Source organism: Periplaneta americana, chromosome 13, assembly GCF_040183065.1.
Source record: "Periplaneta americana isolate PAMFEO1 chromosome 13, P.americana_PAMFEO1_priV1, whole genome shotgun sequence".
Lineage (NCBI taxonomy): Eukaryota > Metazoa > Arthropoda > Insecta > Blattodea > Blattidae > Periplaneta > Periplaneta americana.
The window spans coordinates 163,724,968-163,751,005 of NC_091129.1; the positions used below are offsets into that span (position 1 = coordinate 163,724,968).

The following is a 26,038-nucleotide window of genomic DNA, read 5'->3' on the forward strand; positions in this document are numbered from 1 at the left end:
TAAAACATATTTTCTGTTAAGATAAACCACTGACTATGAGAGTACCAGTTCCGCAGAAAGCTGTGAATTTTTTGGGAAGGACAGTTTTATTATAGGAGATAATGAACGTTTGGAGTTTGGCTTTAACTTCATTTTTACTTATTGACAGTGACTTTTGAATCACTGTACATTTTTAGACAAATGTTATACTCTCCTACATTGCGGGCCTCACTGACTGTGTGGTCAGCACGATGCAGGGCCAACACCCTGTCACATGGCAAGTACAGCACAAGGAACAAACAGCCAGTCCATTTGAATGAAGGTAAATCTTCGCCTACGCCCGAAATGCAACCACGGATCTCTTGGTTGGCAAACGCATGCGCTATCCACAGTAAAAATACTGAGATCCCAGATATATCTCCAAAAACATCGGTACCATCACCATCATGATCACAACCACCATAACCATGCCCCGTCATGAAACAGACGAATCTCTTTCGGCATTCCAGCGTTCGTTGTTCTTCCCATATTCCTGTCTTGGAATGTTATAGCAATTATTTCTTTAGTTTATCTCTCTTTAATCTTGGAACAAAATATTATCTCCCCATCGACAAAAATGTCTTGTTTGTAATAAGTAACACAGTATTTCCTTCTATAGATTAATAGACGTACAGAAAGTACAAATATCACAAAGTTGTGTAACAGGTATTTTCCCACTTCTCTGTACAGTCCTTCATATCGCTGATCGCTTTACTAATATCTTGATATCTCGAAATCTCCTTCTTGGGAACTTAATCTTCTTCTCACGTTTCACAATTGTTTGGTAATTTGATATACGATAGCATTTACAAAACTATGTTCGAGATGATCCTGCTTTGCATCGTGTATTTCTCGCACAATGCTATTATTCTTTTCATTTCTTTTCGAAGCATTTTCTTACAAGTATTTTTACGCGCAGACTTACTTTTATATTAGATTTCCCCTTCTTTGAAGTAAGCAAGTTATATCAACAGTAATCTCACTAGAGGTTTTGATTTATCTAGAGAAAATCAAAACTCGAGTGGGATTTAATTGACTATTACACGATAGAAGAAAGTATATAAAGATTAGAAGTAACGAAGTACTCCAATACAATAAAATATTAATTGACTTACGAAAATACAACTGTCTTCAAATGTATTATTGTACCATCTCAACATTACAAATATTACGCTAGATGCATGCTAGATGGCAGTAGTGAGCAATGCCTTCTCGTCGAGAAGTTCTCGATCTATTATACACGATGGCAATGTTACTAGTCAAGAAGGCTTTGTTGATTGAGTTACATTTTTATTAAAATGCAACATCCCACTTCAATTATCCGAATCCCAGTAATCAACGTCACTTGACAGATGATTTTCAATAAATCTTAATATTAAACAATCCCTGATACGTGACTATCCATAATATCATATAGCACAAGCTATAACATAACCTAACTAATATACACAAGTGTTAGAAAAGTTTTAATTAACGACGATGACATAAAAAATAATCATACATAATTTTAAAAGGAATAATTATTGAATGTACAATTTTTAAATTTGAATGTGGTTGGTGGTTCAATTGATGTTATATTGGACTGTGCGTAATAGAAGTGGAACTCGTTGATTTAGGCCTACATGGTGTATTCAACTTATTCAGGATTTCCGAATGAATAATTTTAAAAGGAATGATTATTGAATGTAAAATTTTCAAATTTGAATGTGGTTGGTGGTTCAATTGATGTTATATTGGACGTGTGCGTAATAGAAGTGGAACTCGTTGATTTAGGCCTACATGATGTATTCAAGTTATTCAGGATTTCCGAATGATGCTCTTCATTTATTTGTAAATAGGATTTCAGAAGGTGCATAGGTACGATCAGTGATTTTTATTAATTCTTGTTCTTGAATGCCAATGCGAGTCATATTTGAAACTGCTGTGCATCGACTGAGTGGTTTGTAATTATATATATATATATATATATATATATATATATATATATTCTTTTTTGACGTCCAGACCAGCGCAGTTTCAAATGTTGGCAAACAAAGAAACAAATGCTAGGGACGCGCTAAAATTAAACAAATGCTAGGGACGCGATAAAATTAAACAAATGCTAGGGACGCGATGAAATTGTGCAATAAGCAGCCATGATTGGTTGAAATACGCCCTTTCGTACCGTTTTATTGGTCAAAAGTAGTATGACGTAGTAAGAGTGTAATAGTCATCATAAAACGTTTAGAACGTACTGTTTCTTTTTATTCTTAAGTGCAAATGTAATATAATCGGTAGTGAATCGAAGATTCGGTGAGGTTTTTCAAGCTTCCTCTGAAGTAAACTCGAAGTGGATAATTTTCTAAAACATTTTATAATATTACTGACGATACAAGGTTTTATTATACGAAGTGGAATATGTTCAGTCATAGAGTAAATCCTTATGATAAAAAAGGGGGAGCTACCGGCGTAGCTCAGTCGGCTAAAGAGTTTGCCTGCCTATCTGAGGTTGCGCTCGGGCGCGAGTTAAGTGGACTCGTTTCTCAGTCATTATCACCCTTGTTTCATTCGAACGCTAGATAGCTAACCATAGAAGCTGATAAAGCGTCGAAAAATAAACCGATTAAAAACACCAAATTAATGGAGTAACAAGGAAGGAGTGACATTGTGCATCAGTTTTATGCAGTCACGAAACATTCCAGAAATAAAAATAAGCTAATGTTGCTTTTGTTATGGGTTCATTGTGGTTATTATTGAAACCGCAAGCATGTTACTGAAAAAGATCACAAACGTATGATTGCGAGGGAGATGACAAAATTGTTTTTAAGCTCGACCATGCAGAAATGTAATTATACACCTGGTAGCAGTCCTTTAATGCATGTCATTAAAGTACACCTACTCATTAAAGTACAGGTGTTCAGCCAATGACAACTCAGCTTACATGTGTTCAGCCAATGACAAGTCAGCTTTGTACCGTTATAAAACCGCAAGTATCGATTATTCTCGGATATGCAATCGAAAGAGAATTAGCGAAAAGTCACGGAGGCTGGAAATCCAATACTGTCGCAGAAGGTTATGTTCTGTTACTATAATAATTAGCGTTAATTGTAAATAATATTCAAATAAATTCAATTTGTCATCTCGTTTTTCAATGTCTAATTTAATTTCAATGTTATATCAAAGTTAATATTTAGTTTACTCTGTAGGTTCTTATAGGCTATCAAGGTCAATGTGGACATCTGTTCCTCGGAAAAAATCAATACTTTCGCGTCTGCGCACATCTCAGAATTTACGAGGTATTGCTCAAGATCAGTTAGATACAAATAAAATGAATAATTTCAAGTTAGAAATATGGTCGAGCATAAAAAGTCGTATGAAACTAGCCTATAATGGTAATTAAGAAGCTCGTATGAAAATTATGAAACTCGCTTGCGCTCGTTTCATAAACATCCATACTCGCTTTTTAATTACTATCATTATAGGCTGGTTGCATAATGTACTAATATGACATGAAGACGTTAAAAATCGAAGCAGGGGTCAGAACCAGATCGGATTGAAAGGTGTCCCATGAGATCATGCTCTCTATGCAAGAAGTGGGTGTGGTCGTGATTGGATACATAAACGGAAGTGTACTTCTGCGCATCGTATGCGTAGGATGATTGTAACTGTGACGTCATCGTAGTTGCACCGACTGCGGCTGTTTGGTGAGGACATGCGCCGGTATACGTAATTTATCGCATCTGAACGTGAAGAATTAATCCGAAAAAATTTATTTCATGAGTTTAAATAATGAATGTCTTGGATAAGATTAGTTTCGCGAAAAGATGAACATATGGTGGCAAACACACCAATAAAGATAAGACGAGACTAGGCCTATAGGCTTCAAGCACACAAAACGTTATTAAGTCCTTGTAAAACCTTCAATCGGATTAGCAGTAGTAAATTATGGAGCATTATGAATTCTAAAGAGTAACGATCATGATTAATGTTTATCTGAACGCGTATGACTCCGGAATCTTAATAAACACTGCGTATGAATCAAACTCCACTAGTGTAGTCCAATTTCTGTATTACACAGTTTTTAAGCTAAGCAACAGTGTGCAATCTGACCTCAGAGGGCGGAAGGGCTCTCTCCCGTACTATACAGGTATTAAAAAACCCTGCGACATAGCCAAATTCTGTTGTTAGTGCAGATAACGAAACATGTTAGAAATACGTATTTTTCGAACTAATGTGCTTGAATTTTCAATTTAGAATACATCGTTGAGGCTATACACTAATACTCTAGTCCTAATGCTGCCAAATTAGTGGCTTTTCCTCTATTACCGGATGTTAGATAAGTGTTATTTAACGGAGAAAAACAGTTGACAGGCAGAGATCAGCGATTATTTTACTTCTTACAGTGCATGGAAACACTTCTTTATATTGATAGCAAAGACTAAATTTTCCTAAAATTAGAAACACTTATTATTAATTAAATTAGATAAGCAGACAGGTTTTGAAAAGAAGATAGAATTACGTCAAGGTTTTAAAATAATAAAAATTGAAAATAGAGAATTAAGGTAGTTATTAATGTATTCAGATAACTATATTATTTAGTAAAGGTTCAGAAGATAATTTTGAGATTACAAATTGCTTTACTAATATGTCTTAATTTCAATAATAATGCATTTATAATAAATTCAGTAGGCATTATAATAGTAATGAATTGATAATGAGTACATGCGACACAATAATGAAACTAAATTGAGGTTGATTATGTAAGCAACTTGTCAAGTTTGTTTTTAAGCAGGTATGCGGTAGTCTTCATTGAAGTTGCGCAAACGTTTCTGCTGACAAGGAAATATAGTAAGAAATAAAGACAACCTACATATAGAATGTATCGAGTCAGCTAATTCACGTTCATGACTTACAGTATGTCGACATCTGATCACCAAATTGGAATAATAAGTTATTATTAAAGTAAGACCTAAATAATTACAATTAAATTGTGAAAAGGAGCAGATAAAATAAGGTTTAATGTCTTAATGGTTATCACGATTGGTTTAAACATGCACTAAAACTAGACGTAAGTGCAAGTTTGAACCAAAAAATTATTGAGATTTGCGATAAAATAATGAGTCTAGGAAATTGTATATTTAGTATGTAGAACTACATTTGTTTATAGATCTTTTGTTATATTATTAAGTTTTGTACTTGTGAACTATATCAATAAAATCAATCAATATTGATAGCTTAAGAATTCAGGGGAAATTTATTCTTGCCTGGTGGTTTTCCCTGAACTTGTATTGACAACAGTGCTAATTATCATCATTTCGTAGTTTACCGGGCTACTCTATGGTGATTGCGATAACACAAATGTGCCTTTGAGGACGAATCATGTAGCAACAGGGAATTTTCCTTTCTGATTGAGACTCGTACCAGTGTACTATCTCAACGTTGAAAATTCAAGCACGTTAGATTCAAAACTATATATTTCCGACAACTTGGTTCTTTTTTTTTTTTTCATTTTTAGCTGTCTGCATTAATAACAGAACTCGTCTATGTCGCCGGACTTTTGAATTACTTGGTAGGTAGACTATAGAAATCCTGAAGTTCAGAAAATACAGTTGGGTATATAGGGTGGATGGTAACCTCCGCATCAAGTTTTAAGAGGTGATTTAACATGTTGAATTAACAAAACTTGTATTACACTTTTCCTTCGATAAAGCACCGTTAAGCAGAAAAAAATAGTCTTTGCCCAATGTTTGCAGCGCTCTATTGCGCTAATGGCCCGTGAGAAATGGCTGATTGCTATAAAAGCTGAGAGGTAAAAAGAATCTGAACAGTTAATGTCGTGAATATCTATATATATAATTTGAAATGATAATGAAAATTACAGGAAAACGGCTGAACGGATTTTAATAAATGACCCCTCATTTTGAAGTTGGAACCCGAAGTTTTTCAGAAAAATAGTAACTTTCAGTGAAGGTTAGCTTTCCTACATAACTTTCCTATTTTCCAAAATCCATCTTTCGTCAGTTTTGAGAACTAGAATTTCAGTATAAAACAAAACACACACTACAATAAACAATAGGATATTACACGAAGGCCATGACCTGCAGGATTGCTGACATATTTAGAGCTCAAATTCAATTGGTTATTATAAACTTCAAGACTTAAATAAAATAATTTACAGGTCTGATTCTGCGGTGTGTAATTTTCTGAGTACAGCTGTGGTGTATTGGATATTAAAATCTACAAAACTTGAGGTGGTTTGATGACATTATTACCATTAGAAATTAATTATAATTATGGTTAATGCCATGATGTTAATATATAAATTACAAAACTTGCGTAAGATAATAATATCATTATTAAAAATCAAATATTTTATAGTTATTAATCAAGTGAGTTGGGTCTTTTTCATATATTTAATGGCGGTGTGGTGTAGATTCAGTATTGGCTCGAGAGAGCGCAAAAATTACAGTTCCTAAGGAAAGACGGTATTACTTACTGATAAAATAAGAGGCCTAGAAAATTTTATAGCATCCCGATCATTTCAGCAAGATCTCAGCAGGATAAAATGATTTTACCCTCTACATTTCAAGCTCTACATGCAGCAGCTATACCAAGATGCTATGTCTATTGTTCGAAAGCATAGCAAACCTGACTTTCTTTAACTTTCACCTAGAATCCACAATAACCTGAAATAGCTATTGGTTTACTCCCACATGAAAAACCCACTGATCATCCTGACATTGATACTTGCGTTTTAGCGTTGAAACTCAAAAACTGAAGGTGGATAGGTACAAGAAAAGTATTTGGCATAAAAATAACATTCAGAGAGGGAGTATGTTTCATTATTACGGAAGCAAATAACTTTCAAAATGTCTGGTATTTTTTATTGAAAATAAATCAAAACAATTTTTATTTGAACGTCTATCGAACTTAGTTTGCAGCGTAAGCCGCTAGTTTTGTTGTAAATTAAACCGTTTAGCCATGAATTTAAATTGATAGCCCTGATAGCAAAAATCGTTGAAGTAAATCTTGCAACGCAGCGCACGTCGCGTGTTACCGACTGAGTACAGCAGAGGGGGAGAGGAAGGTAAGGAGTGCAGGCCCCGCTTGCTTGGAATTATTGCAGCAGCCGTGATTTTGCAAAATGCGTCATAGAAACATAACGATTTCCTCTAAAATGGTGAAAGTTAGAGAAAAAACTTACTTAGATTTTTTTCAAATCTCTCTCCATGATCTATTATAAGTTTCATTTTGATGCAGTGATTATCATACACCCTGTATAGACGTCTTCTTAGTGAAGATCTAATAGTACATTATGCAACGAGCCTATAATGATAGTAATTAAGACGCAAGTATGGTTTTTTATGAAACGAGCGCAAGCGAGTTTCATAATATTCACACGAGCGTCTTAATTACCATTATAGGTAAGTTTCATACGACTTTTTATGCTCGACCATATTTCTAACATGAAATTATTCAGATGTATACATTTTATTTGTACAGTATCTGACAAGATCGGAAGTGACCTTGTTCTAGGTCGTGAATTGTGAGATGTGCGCAGACACGAAAGTATTGATTTTTTCCGAGGAACAATGTCATTGACCTTGATGTAATCCCGTTAAACTTGATATAACCTTGATTATTGAATTCGACATTGAAAAACGAGATGACAAATTGAATTTATTTGAATATTATTTACAATTAACGCTAATTACTGTATTATAGTAACAGAACATAACCTTCTGCTGGATTTCCAACCTCCGTGACTTTTCGCTAATTGTCTTTCGATTGCATATCCGAGAATAATCGATACTTGCGGTTTTATAACGGTACAAAGCTGACTTGTCATTGGCTGAACACCTGTAAGCTGAGTTGTCATTGGCTGAGCACCTGTACTTTAATGAATAGGTGTACTTTAATGACATGCATTAAAGGACTGCTACCAGATGTATAATTACTACATTTCGGCATGGTCGAGCATAAAATAAGTTACAGATCTCTTATTATATCTCTGCCGGTCAGTGACCGTTAAATTTCAAGTGGCGTATTACAACTTTCCTCCCATCTCCTTGGCTCCTCATCGCATAGAGGGTAAAAATTGGTAATATTGTGATAGTTCTTTTTGAGAATATATTACAATTTTACTGAGCGAGAAGAAGACCGGTTTTTTTGCGTCAACGTATTATGGAAATGTTCGTGGACAAGTTGCTGCACAAAATCGGTCCTTCTCTCGCTCAGTAAAATTGTAATAAATTCTCAAAAGAACTATCACAATATTACTCGTATGACACCTTTACCCTATGTGACGTTGCACAGAGGCAGAGATGAAATATGAGATCTGTATTTACGTATTTTGTAACGTATTTAAAATAACAGAAATAAGTAGATTCTCTTTATTATGTTATTGGAAATAACATAAACTAATGTCTGTTTATAAGAAATATGAAGTGTTTCTATTTTAAGCAATATGAACGATGTCGAAAATTATTATTTTCATCCAGAATCATAATCATAATTATCTACATCATGGATTAAGCTAATCCAAGTTCATGAAGTGATTGTCTTTTGGAACTTTTCCGGTCATCTTTACCTTGCAGCCATTCCAGTTGTCACGGATGTTACATTTTTACTATTTTTAAATTCTGTATATAGAAAATGAAATGAATCTCGTCAACGTTTATTATTAAAGCAGTTTAGAAGATCAGTATCATTTTACAGAAAAAAAATTGTTTGAATAAAATGTATTATTACAGAAAATAAAGAAAAGATTCCGTCACGGATGTTACAAAATTTGTGAACTCACTTTACATCTTATTAATAAAAAGTGTAAAACACAGGTCCCTGTCTCAAGCAAAAGGAGATTCATTCTCATAGTGTACATGTGAAAGCTATGCAAATCTCATGGCATCCAATTTGTTCACAAAAACATAATCGGTAAATATTTTATAGCAGTTTCTTCCATATCACTGATGTTACATTTTTTCACGGATGTTACAGAGGAGTTAATGTCCTTCATTTTTCCAGTTTCAAAACAACTGTGACATTTCTAAGTCAAAATATTCACTTGAACTGTAAGATTGCTATTGTTATTAACCCAAACTACTGAAAATAAATGGCGGAAAGGACATATCACAGAGTAACAAGTTCCTTGATCCTGGATCTCTGGAATTGACAGAGTTGGCTGTCAAAATATTTCTTCAACAGTGGCTCCTTGAAAAACATACATTAGCAGCTGATCTCTGTATGAGTAAGTGTTGTAAACTTTAGGGAATTAAAAGTACCCATTACCTAGCCAAGATCACTTAGATGCAATGCCCATAAAACTTGCAAAATTATTTTTCCTTTTGAAAAATAAACATCAGAATTTTTAATTTAGGGCTTGCACTAATAATAAGCAAATAGTTACGAAAAATACTTTTTCATTGGAATTCTCAGTTTCCTGGAATGGTTGCTTGTTATGCCTGAATCTGTTTCTCACAGGTTTGTATTTAATCAGAATTTTTGGTACATAATCTTCTGTCATTATTCCCTTGTATTGTTTGCATTTACTTCCTGAATATTTACATGTTATCTCTTTTTATACCTTCATATCTCTGTCTCTTTTAACAAAATAAAATCTAATTTACATTACTTCATTTCATTTTGGTCACTTATTGTCAAGATTCATAATTCATATTTCAGTATGGGATCTGGTATAACTTTACAAAAATACTAAATTTCTTTCTTTCCTTCTTTTTAAAGTTACTTTCATTTTTCCAAATAATTATGACTTTAGTTTTAGTTATATCTTCATTGTTGAATAACATATTGGATAGCCTTTGCAATTAAAGCTGTTTATTCGTTTAATCACTTTCCTTTTATATATAAGGTCCCTGAGCCAAATAACGCCATGTATACCTTTAACGTCACCCTATTAAAATTTGTTCACGACACAAGTTTTCGGTAGTGCACTACTGTAGCCTGCATTCGCTTGCAATCTAGTGATGAAATGAGTTGCTAGCTGTCCGCTGACATTTACGAGTGACATTATATTCCATCATTTTCCTGTTGTGTGTTGATAGTGAATGGCTGTTCTTATATCAAGGTAAGAGGCAATATTTTATTTTGTGTGTTGAGCAAATAATAACTATATTAAACTATATATTTTCGTGATCTTTAAACATTCTTCTACGTATAGAAAGTATTTGCAATCTATAAAATTTGAAAATGTCAGAGAAACGGGCATGTCATGTTATCAAGTACTCAGTAGCGCTTTAACGCCATGTGGCTTTAAAGGTCTACAGACAAAATTTTAGGTTATGTTAGTACTAAGGCTGACAGTACGGCATCAGTGTGAAAAAATCAGGAAAATCACTAAGCTTTCAACTTACAAATGTTCAGAATGTGCAGTGATGATATTGGTTCAATTGCTTATCGCACTCTTTTTTTTTATTTTACATAACTTAGTTTTTTTGTTTTACTTATTGGAAAATATTCATATTAAACTAAGGTAAATGCTTTTGTGTTTAATAACTTTCTACTGTGTCACATTGTCTCTTTTTTTTAAGTAAGGAGTCACTGGAAAACATGTTTTCCTAATCCATCTGGTGTTTCAGTTTCAGATCAAAAATCTTTCATTAGTGTTGAGTGATTTTGTATCTTTTATTAACACAAACTCAAATTTAGTCGCTTAGTTCAATTTGTGTTGCTTAGGAAGAATAATTCATTAACAATTATAAGTGTATAGATTACTAGAAAATAGATGGCGTTAATTGGACAACCTGTTCCTAATAACGCCAGTTTACAAAGCTTTCCTATTTGAGTTCTAATTCTTGTTCGGTATATAATATATCCATTTTCATTGTGCTATTTTGTAAAGATAAGATTACAGTTTCTATTTCATAATTTTCGTGTTTGTACATAACTTATTTCCAGAGCAAAAGTGACTGAAGTGTTAAGGTGGCGTTATTTGGTACGTGTACCTTACTTTAATTCTTTCTAATCTTTCACAACTTTAGCTATATGTTTCTTTTCCCCTACAATTATTGACACTATTAGATTGTTGTTTAGTCAACTCTCGAAGTCAGGTCTGAATCTCACAAGTGATGCCAAGAAGGCACCATTTATCAGGCAACTAGGCCGGGAGATAATGAAGTAGGGTGGCCAGTTTCTTTCTCCCTTCATTGCATACATCGCCGACTAGCTAGTAGCTGCATATTGCTCTAGTCAGACTTCAGATGCATACAAATAATAATTGGATTATACTCTTTTATTTATTTGACTTCGTCCACACTTGTGGAGTAACGGTTAGAGCGTCTAGCCGCGAAACCAGGTGGCCCGGGTTCGATTCCCGGTCGGCGCATGTTACTTGGTTGAAGTTTCTTCCGGGGTTTTCCCTCAACCCTAAATGAGCAAATGCTGGGTAAATTTAGGTGTTGGACCCCGGACTCATTTCACCGGCATTATCACCATCTCATTCAGGCGCTAAATAACCTGAGATGTTGATAAAGCGTCATAAAATAACCTACTAAAATAAAAAGTATTTGACTTCGTTTGCAATGAGCCGTATCTAATATTCAATACTAGAGATCGTTACCTCATTTTCAGCGGAAAGTGTCAATTACAAAAGTCCATTTCTGATTTTAAAATGTATTTGTGAATTCACCTACAGAAGGACACTTCAGGCTTCAATAGACCTATGTATATATTAAAAATTGACAGTGATGGACGACACTTACACAATTATGTAGTTGTTTGAATTATCGTTGTGGTTTTGTTTCGTCCCTCGTTAAAACGATGTCACTTAGGTTTTTGTGTCAAAGTATAAATTACGTTTTATTGTGGTCACATTAATATGGACTGCCTTTCTGTTTTAGTATATTCCATAACTAAATTCTATTAACTTTATCAAAATCCTTTTTTGTAATGTATGAAGGTTATGAATGTCAAACAGTGAAACCAATATAAAAGAAACGCAGGGTCAGTGAAAGAGAGGAAGATCCAGGAAAAGTGTCTGCAAGCCTACTACATGAAGTGAAGATAAATAAGGTTCTACGAATATGGTCCTAGTTTTCGTCAACGTATTTTCCAGCAATTCAAGAGAACTTAATATTTTTCCTCATTACTGAAAACGTGAGCGAGTTACATTACACAGTTTCGTCAGATATCGTCTTTCAGATAGCGCAGTGTTTTCTGTTCTGCTTCATTTGCGGTCTCGTGTTGTTCCTACTTTACACTCGAAAGCATTAAATAAAATGGACGTCCGCAAACAAAATAAGAACATGAATGCTGGATGCCTACTGTGCTTGCAAATGGTGTACGAGATGTCTAGGTGATCGTTCTAGCTGTATAAAATGTAGTTGTTTCATCGGGATGGAGGGTAATATTAAAATGGATTTGAGAGAGGTGGGATATGATGATAGAGACTGGACTAATCTTCCACAGGATAGGGACCGATGGCGGGCTTATGTGAGGGCGGCAATGAACCTGCGGGTTTCTTAAAAGTCATTTGTAAATAAGTATTATTATTAAGTATAGGCCTACCCCGTCCCGCGCCGTGGCGTCGCGGTCTAAGGCATCCCGCCTAGGACTCGCGTTACGGAATGCGCGCTGGTTCGAGTCCTCAAGGGAGAAGAAATTTTCTCATGAAATTTCGGCCAGTGTATGGGACCGGTGCCAACCCAGCATCGTGATGCACTTGGGGAGCTGCGATAGGTAGCGAAATTCGGTTGCGAATACCAGCCATGACGGCTGGGGGGGGGGGGATCATCGTGCTAACCACACGATACCTCCATTCTGGTTGGATGATCGTCCACCTCTGCTTCGGCATGTGGGCGTGAAGCCGGCAGCCGGCTGGTCGGTCTAGGCCCTTCACGGGCTGTAGCGCCACGGATTATTATTATTATTATTATTATTATTATTATTATTATTATTGTTGTTGTTGTTGTTGTTGTTGTTGTTTCATCGAGATTTAAATAATATCGTACACTTTTTTTTTTGAAGGGGTAGTGGCAACTGATTTCAAAACAGCTAACACCCTTAACCTCTGTTCCTCTCTCAAAGTGAGACTCCAAGTTTCACAACCATACAGAACAACCGGTAATATAACTGTTTTATAAATTCTAACTTTCAGATTTTTTGAAATCAGACTGGAGAACAAAAGCTTCTCAACCGAATAATAACAGCCAGAAGGGTGTACGAGAATAAGGTTCTTAGGAAAATATTTGTGGCTAAGAGGGATGATGTTACAGGAGAATGGAGAAAGTTACACAACACAGAACTGCACGCATTGTATTCTTCACCTGACATAATGAGAAACATTAAATCCAGACGTTTGAGATGGGCAGGGCATGTAGCACGTAGGGAGGGCTCTAGAAATGCATAATAGAGTGTTAGTTGAAAGACCTGAGGGAAAAAGAACTTTGGGGAGGCCAAAGCATAGATGGGAGGATAATATTAAAATAGACTTGAGGGAGGTGGGATATGATAGTAGAGACTGGATTAATCTTGCACATGATAGGGACCGATGGCGGGCTTATGTGAGGGCGGCAATGAACCTCCGGGTTCCTTAAAACCCATAAGTAAGTATTTCTCGTATTTATTCTGCGTTTAATTTCCTCCCGAGTGTCATTTATATATTTTTCTGTTGCTCTAAGATATTTGAATTTTTCCACCTCTTCAAAGGGTATATTTCCATTTCGTACAATGAATTATTATTATTATTATTATTATTATTATTATTATTATTATTATTATTATTATTATTATTATTATTACTACTACTACTACTACTACTACTATTACTATTATTATTTCAATATTGCTGGATTGACTGTAATTCATAACTTATTTCATTCTATTAGATACACTTATATCTTATAGCAAATTATATTTACCCCTATTCTCATATTGATGTTACATGCAATCACAGAGATTTCCTCAAAAAAAAAAAAGTCACTTTTTTAAATTTTGTCTGTAATAATATGTAAAACTAAGTGAAATGAATTGAGAAGTACCAGTATACGTTCACTGCTATGTTTGGGCAAAATTAATTATGACATTGAGAAATATTTGTACAATTCGTTTCAATTTTGTCAAAGTTTCCTTCAAGTCTCACCATGCGAGGCCATGTGGTTATCGTCCTTATTGAACATACATTTTCATGATCACAATTTACGCGTTAATGGATGACGCAAGTAAGATTTATTACCTTTAACGTTATGTTACTTAAAAATGGCGATTTTCATAAATACAAAATTAATATCAGAAATGGTTGCAGTATTCATGCTATATTTCATGTAAAATAAAAAACTAAATCCATGGCGCTACAGCCCTGAAGGGCCAAGTCCGACCAGCCGGCTGCTGGCCTCACGTTCACATGCAGAAGCAGAGGTGGACAATCATCCAACTAGAATGGAGGTATCGTGTGCTTAGAACGATGATCCCCCCAGCCGTTATAGCTGGTTTGCTGAACCGGATTTTCGCGACCTATCGTAGTGCATCACGATGCTAGGTGGGCACCGGTCCCATACAATGGCCGAAATTTCATGTAACTTCTGCGAAATTAATTGCAGGTTTTAACTACAATCTATAAATAAAATGAAGCTATTAAACTTATAGATTACAAACATGATGATTTTTAATACAGTCTAGAAAATTCAAGTTCGTCTTATTCGGGTGCATATTAGATTGTTTGTTATTCTTTTAACTTTCTAATATTACTTACTTACAAATGCCTTTTAAAGAACCCGGAGGTTCATTGTCGCTTTCACATAAGCCCGCCATCGGTCCCTATTCTGAGTAAGATTAATCCAATCTCTACCACCATATCCCATCTCCCTCAAATCCATTTTAATATTATCCTCCTTCCGGCCTTCCAACTAACACTATATATGCATTTCTGGATTCATCCATACGTGCTACATGCCATTCTCATTACACACGTCTGGATTTAATGTTCCTAATTATGTCAGGTGAAGAATACAATGCGTGCAGTTCTGCGTTACGTTTCCCATTCTCCTGTAACTTCATCCCTCTTAGCCCTAAACAATTTCCTAGCACCTTATTCTCAAACACATTTAACCTCTGTTCCTCTCTAAAAGTGAGAGACCAAGTTTCACAACAATGCAGAATAACTGGTAATACAACTGTTTTATAAATTCTTTGAGGTTTTTCAAAACAGACTGGTTGACAAAAGTTTCTCAGCCAAATAATAACTGGCATTTCCCACATTTATTCTGCTTTAATTTCGTCCCGAGTGTCATTTAGATTTGTTACTCTTCCCCCAAGATATTTGAATTTTTTCACCTTTTCAAACGATAAATATCCGACCTTTATTTCGTAATATGTTCTGGTCACGAGACATAATCATACTTTTCCTTTTTCGGGATTTATTTCCAAAGCTATCTCTTTACTTGCTTCAACTAAAATTGCAGTGTTTTCCCAAATAGTTTGTGGATTTTCTACTAACTTATTCACGTGATCCGCATAAACAAGCAGCAGATGTAACCCATTCAATTCCAAACCTCTGTTATCCTGACCTTTCCTAATGACATATTCTAGACCAAAATGGAAAAAGTAAAGGTGACAGTTCATCCGCTTGCGTTTGCCGCAGTGAATTGGAAATGCTTCGGACAGAAACTGCTGAATATTTCACTGTGACACATTTTAAATAATCGAACTAGTTTCTTGGGAATACCAAATTGAATAAGAATATTACATAAAACTTCTTTCTTAACGGAGTCCTATGCCTTTTTGAGATCTACGTAAAACTGATGTACTGTACCCTTATATTCGCATTTTTTTCTCATATCTGTCGAATACAAAAAATCTGATCAGTATTCAGTCTGTTACGCCATAAATCACACTAATGATCCCCAATAATTTCGTCTACGTATGAAGTTAATCGTCTCAGTAGAATATTGGACAAAATTTTGTGCGACGTCAAGAAAAGTGATATTAGTTAGAGAAAACAATCTCAGCATGATAAAGGAATTTTAATAGTTGCGAAACAAGTAAAACGTATTACGGGAAAGCAAGTGTCATCTTGTTAACACTAATAATATAAAGAATGCTCATTTGTTCTGCAAAAAAAAAAAAAAATACTTGAACCATGAGCAGTGAAGATATGATACAGATCTCAACTTGAACCGTTGTGATAGATATAACTAAAACATTCGACAAGTGAAAAGAGAGACAGAGCACGGCGCAGCAGTCGCAGAGATAAACGTGCACTCTACCCAAGTCATTACAGAGGGAATAGTAATGAGTACAAGCTGATGGCTACAACGGAATACTTTATTTTGTACTGCAGCATTTTGCACGTTTAAAGTTGCATATTTCCTACAGAACATGTCTAAACGATGTTGAAGTTACATATAGAAGTTGTCCTCGAGGTTTTTCTAATGGTTCTCGGTGGTCTAATGGCTACAGTGCTATCCATCACTTTCAAGCCAATATCCCTCTCTGACGCGTTAAGTTACTGAAGCTTTCGTGCAAACCGTTAAATACATAATTTTGCGACTGAATTGCTTGTGTTTTGTGTACCTACACGTGTTGCATTGTTCCATTTGTTCATATTTATATGTATAAATAAGTATATCAAAAACCATTCATAAACAACCGCAACGATATTATATTTTTACTACTGGCTTGTGCAGCAAATGCTGCTGCAAACTAAGTTCGTTAGACGTTCAAATAAACATTTTTCAGATTTATTTTCAATGAAGAATACTTGTCTTTTTGATAGTTATTTGCTTCCATAATAATGAAACATACTCCCTCTCGATGGATTTCTTTAGGCCAAATACTTTTTCTTGAACCTATCCAACTTCAGTTTTTGAGTTTCAACGCGAAAACGCAAGTATCAATGTCAGGACGATAGCAGTAGCTATTTCAGGTCATTGTGGATTGTAGGCAAAAGTTAAAAAAATATCAGGTTTGCTCAGCTTTCGAACAATAGCATTTTCGTATAGCTGCTGCATGTAGAACTTGAAATGTAGAGCGTAAAATCATTTTATCCTACTAAGAGATCTTGCTGAAATGATCCGGAGACTACAAAATTTTCTAGGCCTCTTATTTTATCAGTAAGTAATACCTTTTTATCTTTCCTTAAGAACTGTAATTTTTGCGCTCTCTCTCGAGCCAATACTGAAGACAATGACACATATCAATATCTACACTACACCGCCATTAAGTATATGAAAAAGACCCAACCCCACTGGTTTAATAAGTATAAAAATGTTTGATTTTTAAAAACAGTATTATCTTACTTAAGTTTTGTAGTTATATATAGCAGTCACTCAGTAAATTATAGAGATGAAGATCTAAATTAAGATATTCTCTACATTTACTTACATAACCTCAAAACGTTTCTCTTTCATGTCATCAATATAGCATCAATATTATGTACAATTAATGAAGAATAGACGCATCATGATATCAACTATAATAATATTTAATTTCTAATGGTAATAATGTCATCAAACCACCTCAAGTTTCGTAGATTTGAATATCCAATACACAGCTGTACTCAGAAAATTATACACTGCAGAATCAGTTTTTAATAACAAATTGAATTGAGCTCTAAATATGTCTGCAATCCTGCAGGTCATGGCCTTCGTGTAATAGCCTATTGTTTATTGTAGTGTGTGTTTTGTTCTGAAATTCAATCAAGTCGGCCGTGATTCAATAAAATTAGTTCTTAAAACTGACAACAGATGGATTTTGGAAAATAGGAAAATTATGTAGGAAAATTGACATTTCACTGAAAACTACTACTTTTCCGAATAACTTTGGATGCCAGGCATGAAAATGAGGGGTCACTCATTAAAATCCGTTCAGCCGTTTCCCCGTAATTTCCATTACCAGTTCAAATTATATATATGGATGTTTAATAATTCCACTCTCTGATTCGTCTCTCGAAAGGACAATATCAATTCCCCTTCCACGCACTAGGCCTATATGCGTACATCCACCCGTAATAAGATGACACTATTTCAGTACAAAACTAACAAACTCATGTGTAAATAAAACTCAATGCGGTATAATTTAAATTTTTTATTCTTTATCCTTAGTATGCGAAATATTTATCATAACCTACACATGCGATTATACCTTCCAAAGCTGTTCTGATACCAATTAAACCTAATACAAGTCATCACTGCTGTATGTCCTACATTCTGAACATGTTCACAATTTCTGCATATTTATAAATTTTTACATATTATTTGAGAACAATGTAATGTAAATGAAATAATTACAGTGGTTATAATTTACATTTCAAGTAGGCCTAAGAAAGTTACTATTATCAATAAAAGAAATATAATAATTTGTTTCACATTTACATGACATGAAAATGTATATATTTCAGTCTCTCTTAATATGAAATGACACAACTAACTGAACTCTTTGTGGTTCATTCTGCCTCTTCCGCGACCTTTATTTCATTTTCCAGTTCGGCCAGTGAAAATTCATCCAAATCCTTTGGTATTATTGTAACAGTTGATACTGAAGTGGTTCTCACTATCTTCGTCAATGTTGTAGCTGCAGGAGGAGTAGGAGGAGATGGAGGCTCAATGGTTGTAGTATCTTCTGTGATATCCATTGGTGGATAGGTGGTGGTTTCCGTTGGTGGATAGGTGGTGGTTTCCGTTGGTGAATCTGTAGTAGTTTCCCACGGCCATGTTGAGTCTGTAGGTGGTTGCGAAGGCCTAGTTGTACATGGTTCAGGCGTGGTGGAATCTGGATATCGAGTTGTGTATTCTGGCCAGCTTGTTGTTGGATATCCGGTTGTGTACTCTGGCCAGCTTGTTGTTGGATATCCGGTTGTGTACTCCGGCCAGCTTGTTGTTGGGTATCCAGTTGTATAATCTGGCCAACTTGTTGTTGGATATCGAGTTGTGTACTCTGGCCAGCTTGTTGTTGGATATCCAGTTGTATAATCTGGCCAGCTTGTTGTTGGATATCGAGTTGTGTACTCTGGCCAGCTTGTTGTTGGATATCCAGTTGTATAATCTGGCCAGCTTGTTGTTGGGTATCGAGTTGTGTACTCTGGCCAGCTTGTTGTTGGGTATCGAGTTGGGTACTCTGGCCATCTTGTTGTTGGATATCCAGTTGTATAATCTGGCCAGTTTGTTGGTGGATATCCAGTTGTATAATCTGGCCAGCTTGTTGGTGGATATCCAGTTGTATAATCTGGCCAGCTTGCTGTTGGATATCCAGTTGTATAATCTGGCCAGCTTGTTCGTGGATATCCAGTTGTATATTCCGGCCAGCTTGTTGTTCGATATGGCACTCTATGCTCCTGCCAGTTTGTAGGGTATTTTTCTCCAGATGGTTTCAGCCTATACTTCTGCCATTGAGAATTGGACATTTTTTTAGGCTTTTCATTTTGATCTCCTGGGTGCTGATAAGTCGCATTTAAACCCGCCAAGTTGCAGACCACCTACAATCAAAGAAATAATTATTAAAAATTATAACTTACATTAAAATTTACTTCAGCTGTGAGTGAAAATTTTAAAGACATGGACAGGTGACAATTTCTTGTTTCTGATTTTGGTTCAGGAATTACGCGGGTCTTATATCGGATACTTGTTTAATTTTAACTGAGGATATATTACCAAAGTGTCATGTTTAAATAGAAAAGCGATTCTAATGTTCAGTGATAATTTAGGTTCTATTATAACGATAATGTTAGTGTGTCATGTCGTGGTTGTCAAGTCCACGACGAGATCGGAGTTCGGTTTAAGTTTATTGCTTATGTAAAAATAATTGAAATAATATTTAATTTCAACTAAAAAATAATATTTAAATTCAGTTTTATAAACTTATTTTATGTTTGTAAAACATAAACAACGCGGTGCGAATAAAAGTTGTCATTCACGGTTTCTTTGTTGTAAAAGAGACGGTAAATGAATTTATATTAAGTTTTTAGACTAAATTATGTCTAGTAGTGCTATAAATCAGTGACTAAAGGAAGAGTTTTACCTGGAGCTAAAATACAATGACGATTGTGTAAAAATTTGTATTTTACCGTGGACTACATTTATTGAAAAACGGTTTAAGTCCACATCAACATGGAGCACTATAGTATTTCTTAATTTATATTTTACTATGGTGAGGAGTCCAGTACAAAAACCGATAAAGTCACTGAAGGCAAGTTTTTCAGCAGCAAAAATCTTCAGAGACGAATGGACGTTACTTATTAAGAAAGCAGTTTTTGTGCGAGATCGTGCGTATTTGCTTGTTTTCCGCACAGAACCAATACGCGGCCTAAGTGTGAAATACCAGATTCAGTATTCCCAACGTAACACACATAACAATTTCCCTCTTCTTACCGCTTAAGCGCGACATTCATTTTACTGCTTTAGGCTTTTAACATTATTTTGAGAGACGTTTAACATAGTAATAATTATAAATTGGAAACTTACCACTGCAATTTCACCTAAATTGCAATGTTAATTATTGTTTTTAAATATTTGCAAAAAATTAAGTAAAGTCTACTACTCCACGAAACTTATTGCATTCCTGATACAAGTAACATTAAGGAAGCCGTGAAAAAATCAACGCGATTCCAGATGCCGATGTTATTATTGCAATATGTTATATAAATAATATTGTTAAAATATTAAAATGAAAAATAAATCATTACATAACCTTACCGTTTGTTTTAAGTTCGCATTTATAGACTGGGGAAAAAAAAAGACAGACGTATATCACGGCCTGCTGGAGTATAGTAAACACAGAAAACATTTTATAGCAACAATGTTGAAGAAAGATATTTTGGTTTTCCGAAGTTGCCAGAAACCAAGATGGAGATTTCATTGCAACTAATTAGAAATTCGTCTTTCAGGTTGTGTAATAAACGATCTTCGCACAAAATAATGTACGATACACGAGCGGTATGTTTGTTTTCATGTTCTCGGAAATTAAAAAAGCTCAACTACGTTTCGCTTTTTCAATCTTTTCCTCGAACATGAAAACGTCAACATACCGCTCTTGTAACGTATATTACTATTTCGTTGTTACATACAGTGAAACCTCGTTACTACTCGTACTGTCCAGCTTACAACGCTACCCCGTTCATTACTTATATCGCAATCCAGGTAATTTAAATGTGATGCTTTTGCAATAATCTCTTATTCGTCCTCATCCAAATTGTGATGACGTTTAAGCTAGCGATTCGTTATAGACTAAGCTTATAAAGTGTTTGTGGTTATTGTGTTTAAACTTACGGTCTACTGTTTAATAACTTCACTAAGACACGAGGCTGTCGAGAAGAGTTTAACGAATCTATTAGTTGTACCAGAGCCTTCCTCAGGTACAAGCCGGAGCCATACGTCGGCAACACTGTAATTAACTGTCAAACGGAGGCCTACTATCCAGAACACGTGTTTGTGCTAATGCCGATTTTCAATGCAAATTATTGTTACAATATAAGTGTGTGTCGATGGAATTATGTTCGCGGTCGTACCAAACGTTAATTGTTGATGTATTATAAACTAGGTGCGTGTTGGCAATAAAAACAAGACAATAAATGAAAATATAGCTGCAGTCTTTGGCAATTTTTACGGTTATTATTAATGACAAAATGACGGAACAATCCTTCTAAATATTAAATATTGCATGAACTACATTTTTATAGTCTTACTTGTGATTTGTGGTGTATCAGAATTCTAGCCAAAGTGTTGAGTGTCGCCTGCTATATCAATAAAGTTACGCCGTTGATTTTTCAAGTTCATTGCAAACAGCTGTTTTGTGATCCCATAAATGTTGCAGTTTTGTTGAAGATTCGGAATGCCTGCTATACGTCAGAACTGTCTATATTTGTAGATGCATACACTCACTTTGTTGGTTTTCAAGGTCTGTTTATTAATATTATCTATTTTGTAATAAATTAGTTATAAATATGTTTCTTTTCACTTCGTACTTACACGGTTTAAAGTTCACAGAGTTTATGCAAATTGACATATACTTAATAGATAATGATGTGTTTTGTTATGTATTATGTTGAAGGTATGTTTCTTCATTTTTTCATAGATATTTGTGCTTGGCCTTGGCCTATTTAAAATTATATTTTAGAAAATTTGTAACAAATAATTTAGGAAAATAGTATTGTTATGGTGACTGGCGAGGTTCAAACTAAAACTGGCGTCCTGGGTATTTGAAATAATTATAGAAAAGCACAACAGATAAGCACATGAAATTAAAATGTATATGATATCCTAGACGTTTCACGTCAGAGGTGAAACAACATAAAGCGGCAAAACATTGTCAATTTACTATCCACATAATGTAGTTAATTGATTGGAATAGGGTACTGCGAAAGTACGTCGTTATTTTATTTATTTTTGGTACAAGTAACATTTCTTTAAGTATTTATTTATTTTTCCTTGTACCATCAATAAAAAAACGTATGCTTTTAATTTTTTTAAGTTATAAGTGGCTGTATGCAAGTACTTACGGGGTATTCTGAAACTCAAATAAAATACCATTTTGGATTCCGTAATAAATTACGTACATCAATATACTGAATCTTGATCATATGCACTTAGTTTTGTATCAATTAATGTCGAAAATGTACATGTGACAACGAAATCAAAGCACTAAAACGTCAAACGTCATGCCTTTATTTCGCCTCCGCCCGCCTCCACTCAGCGTTGCCAAACCTACTCAAGCTCCGGCTTGTAACTGAAGATGGCTCTGGTTGTTCGAACAATAAAACAATAACCAAGGCCAATGCGCTTCTGATATTATTGCTACATAAAAAATTATATTCCTTCTGAAGGAAGAAAAAATCTCTCTCCGGTATATTGGAGGACCCCTAGAATGATCTTCGGGGACCACTGCTATATAATTTGGAACCACTGCTGTAAGTAATGATAATTTGAGTAATGAAACCATCATTTGAACTAATTTCTATGTCTTTTCAGCTATGAAAGTTAATTATTCTTACATTGATGATGGAATAAACATTCGGAAATTGCTTTCAACATTTTACTACATCTCTAAACATTGGGGACAATGCTTTTTCAGTGATAAACAGGCTTCGAGACTTTGGACCAGATACAATAATTTTATTGTGCATGCACTATAGGTTGTTGACTCGCTGCAGGTAGATAGAGATGTGTTGAGGTAACAACGTTGCTATTTAGAATAGAGTACGGTAGTATGGGGAAAACACACACTTGTACATTCTGAAAGTAAATATACATTACACAATGATAATGTCAAAAGAATGTGAAAAGCATTTATTTTCCTGTCTTTTATAAGCATTTGTGTTTAATTATACACAGTGTTAATGGTGGAAATAAGCATGTAGCAATTTTAATTTTTTTCATTTATCCTATTGGTCGTCTTTAGGAAGTGCAGTTACAGTACCGAATTGCAATGTACCTACTACAAGATACATTCTCAGTGTCTCAAACGTAAATCTTTTTCGGTTATCTGCCAAACACAGTTTGTACTGTGGAAAGCTGCGCTCTACGTCGCATGGCGTGATAGGAGCAAAACGAAAAAACCTAACATCATTGCAGTCTCTAAGAGACAGTCCTTTATTCTCGGGTGACTCTATATCCACTAATTTGCTGTTTATGTTACACAATGTTCCATATCCGTTATTTTTTACATAAAATTGATTTTCACTTCTGTTTTACACGTTCAGTAACCGGTGTACTTGGTGTCTCATTAATTCTCTGTGTCATTTCCTCAATTAATTTGAGGGCTTCCGGCATCTTTTGCTCTGATTTTTCTAGCCGTGTAATAGTTTCAGACACAGTTTGTATGAAAACCAAATTATTCGTCAGAACCTTCAAATCCAGAGCTTTTCATTTGCGTATTTGTTAGTATTCATTCAACAGTACCCCCACCCACTGTACGCTTTACCACTATACTCAGTACGCCGTTATGCGGATTTCTCACTGAACTGCTCTATTGGGTCCGAAGTCTCGAAGCCTGGTGATAAAAAATTAACTGACAGTCGGTTGAGAATTACGTGCATTTTGAAATACATTGCTAAATTAGTCTTTACTCTAGGAATAAAATCAAATATTATATTTGCAAATTGCTTTCTTACCAATAGTAGGACTGCACGGCGAAGTACAACTGCAGAATAGAACATCATTGTCGCAGACTGCCACTGCTTTCAGAACCTATTAGTTATTCCGTCCATTTATATACTCTCACTTTATCTGCCATGTAAGGATTATATTATCTTTTTTTGTAAATGGTGCGCAATAAGATATCAGGTTTGAAAAACTTTTCCTTGAAATGTTGACGCACATTGTCTCAAGTACTTTGTTAATATGAGATAGTATACATTAATTTAATTACAAATAGATAAAAGCACAATCTTATTCAAGACAATGATTAATCCTGTTTTACTGTTGTCTGAAAGCAATGATATTTGGAATAATAATGTAGATCGAGGATAAAAGCAGCTAAAAATGCCCTCTAAAATATACGTGACAGATATTAAGCATACAGAGAAATAATTTATTACAGTTGTATGAACACTTTTTGATAATTAAATTAAAATTAATATAATCAGTTAAAAACCAGACATGTTTCGGAGGAATGCTCCTCCATCTTCAGTAGCAATACCACGACGCTGGCTCAGATGTTCGACCGCGTATCGTGGCTTAAAGGAGACTGACTCAGTATTCATACACTGTAATAAATTATTTCTCTGTATGCTTAATATCTCATTTATGAACACTGTTGAATTTGACCTTACTTGTGTAAACTCAACACACGTGACAGAATTAATAATAATTTTTCTATTTAGATAATAGTCTATATTATATTCGAAATATTGAGCTATATTTTCATTGTTCATTCACACTTATTCTGGCAGATGTGTGTTACCCCATGACATCACAATCATTTATGGAAAGGAAGATTTTAACGAGGTCCTTGCTGAAGTGTGTGAAATTGTAGGGAAGGAAGTTGACGGATATGAGGAACAAAATAATACATTGATAAACCTCCACACACACTTTTAATTTTAAGTGAAATTTTTACTGTCATAGGTAGCCCAGTAGTTCCCAACCTTTAGAGCAGCGGTCATCAGAATACTGCTAGTGTCTCTTTCAGCACCTGCGTGCATTGTGGCTGCTGGCGGGTATGCTTCCTCCTGCACTGCATACCCGTAACCCATTTCAGCGAGTGCTGACGACCACTGCTTCAGAGTATCACGAATTTCTTGGAGTTCCTAATTTATTTTAGCTGACCACTAAAATAGTTTATGCTCGACCATGCCGAAATGTACTAATTATACACCTGGTAGCAGTCCTTTAATGCATGTCATTAAAGTACACCTACTCATTAAAGTACAGGTCTTCAACCAATGATAACTCAGCTTACATGTGTTCAGCCAATGACAAGTCAGCTTTGTACCGTTATAAAACCGCAAGTATCGATTATTTTCGGATATGCAATCGAAAGACAATTAGCGAAAAGTCACGGAGGCTGGAAATCCAATACTGTCGCAGAAGGTTATGTTCTGTTACTATAATAATTAGTGTTAATTGTAAATAATATTCAATTCAATTTGTCATCTCGTTTTTCAATGTCGAATTCAATAATCAAGGTTATAATATTATAATATTATCAAGTTTAACGGGACTACGTCAAGGTCGATGACATTATTGTTCCTCGGAAAAAATCAATACTTTCGCGTCTGCGCACATCTCACAATTCACGACCTAGAACAAGGTCACTTCCGATGTTGTCAGATACAAATAAAATGTATACATCTGAATACCGGTAATTTCAAGTTAGAAATATGGTCGAGCATAAAAAGTCGTATGAAACTCGCCTATAATGGCAATTAAGAAGCTCGTATGAAAATTATGAAACTCGCTTGCGCTCGTTTCATAAACGTCCATACTCGATTCTTAATTACTATCATTATAGGCTCGTTGCATAATGTACTATTATATAACTTAGACTAGTAATCATACATATTGATTACACAACTTTTAACACTGTATCACTTCGGAATATGTATGATAAGACTTTCTTGTGTTAAATTCTAACGTACCTTGTTTACATGTTTTGACCT

General features: G+C 34.9%; 2 protein-coding genes across 2 annotated transcripts in view; one reads left to right on the forward strand and one right to left on the reverse strand.

Moving 5' to 3' along the window:
• Dh44-R1 (Diuretic hormone 44 receptor 1) overlaps positions 1-26,038 on the forward strand; it is a 1,227,197-nt gene that overhangs the window by 306,222 nt on the left and 894,937 nt on the right. The window lies entirely within an intron of this gene.
• On the reverse strand, positions 18,315-24,156 carry LOC138712602 (prisilkin-39-like). The gene is made up of 2 exons (XM_069844574.1): positions 24,050-24,156; positions 18,315-19,420 (listed from the first exon to the last, which is right to left on the reverse strand). The coding sequence occupies exons 1-2, from the start codon at positions 24,095-24,097 to the stop codon at positions 18,392-18,394; spliced, it is 1,077 nt and encodes a 358-aa protein (XP_069700675.1). The 5' UTR covers positions 24,098-24,156; the 3' UTR covers positions 18,315-18,391.

Bases quoted from the DNA above. Each gene is read 5' to 3' on its own strand.
- LOC138712602 (XM_069844574.1), bottom strand. From the start codon at position 24,097: ATGATGTTCTATTCTGCAGTTGTACTTCGCCGTGCAGTCCTACTATTG. The intron at 19,421-24,049 runs GTAAGAAAGCAA...CTTTGATTGTAG, and splicing joins GCCGTGCAGTCCTACTATTG to GTGGTCTGCAACTTGGCGGG.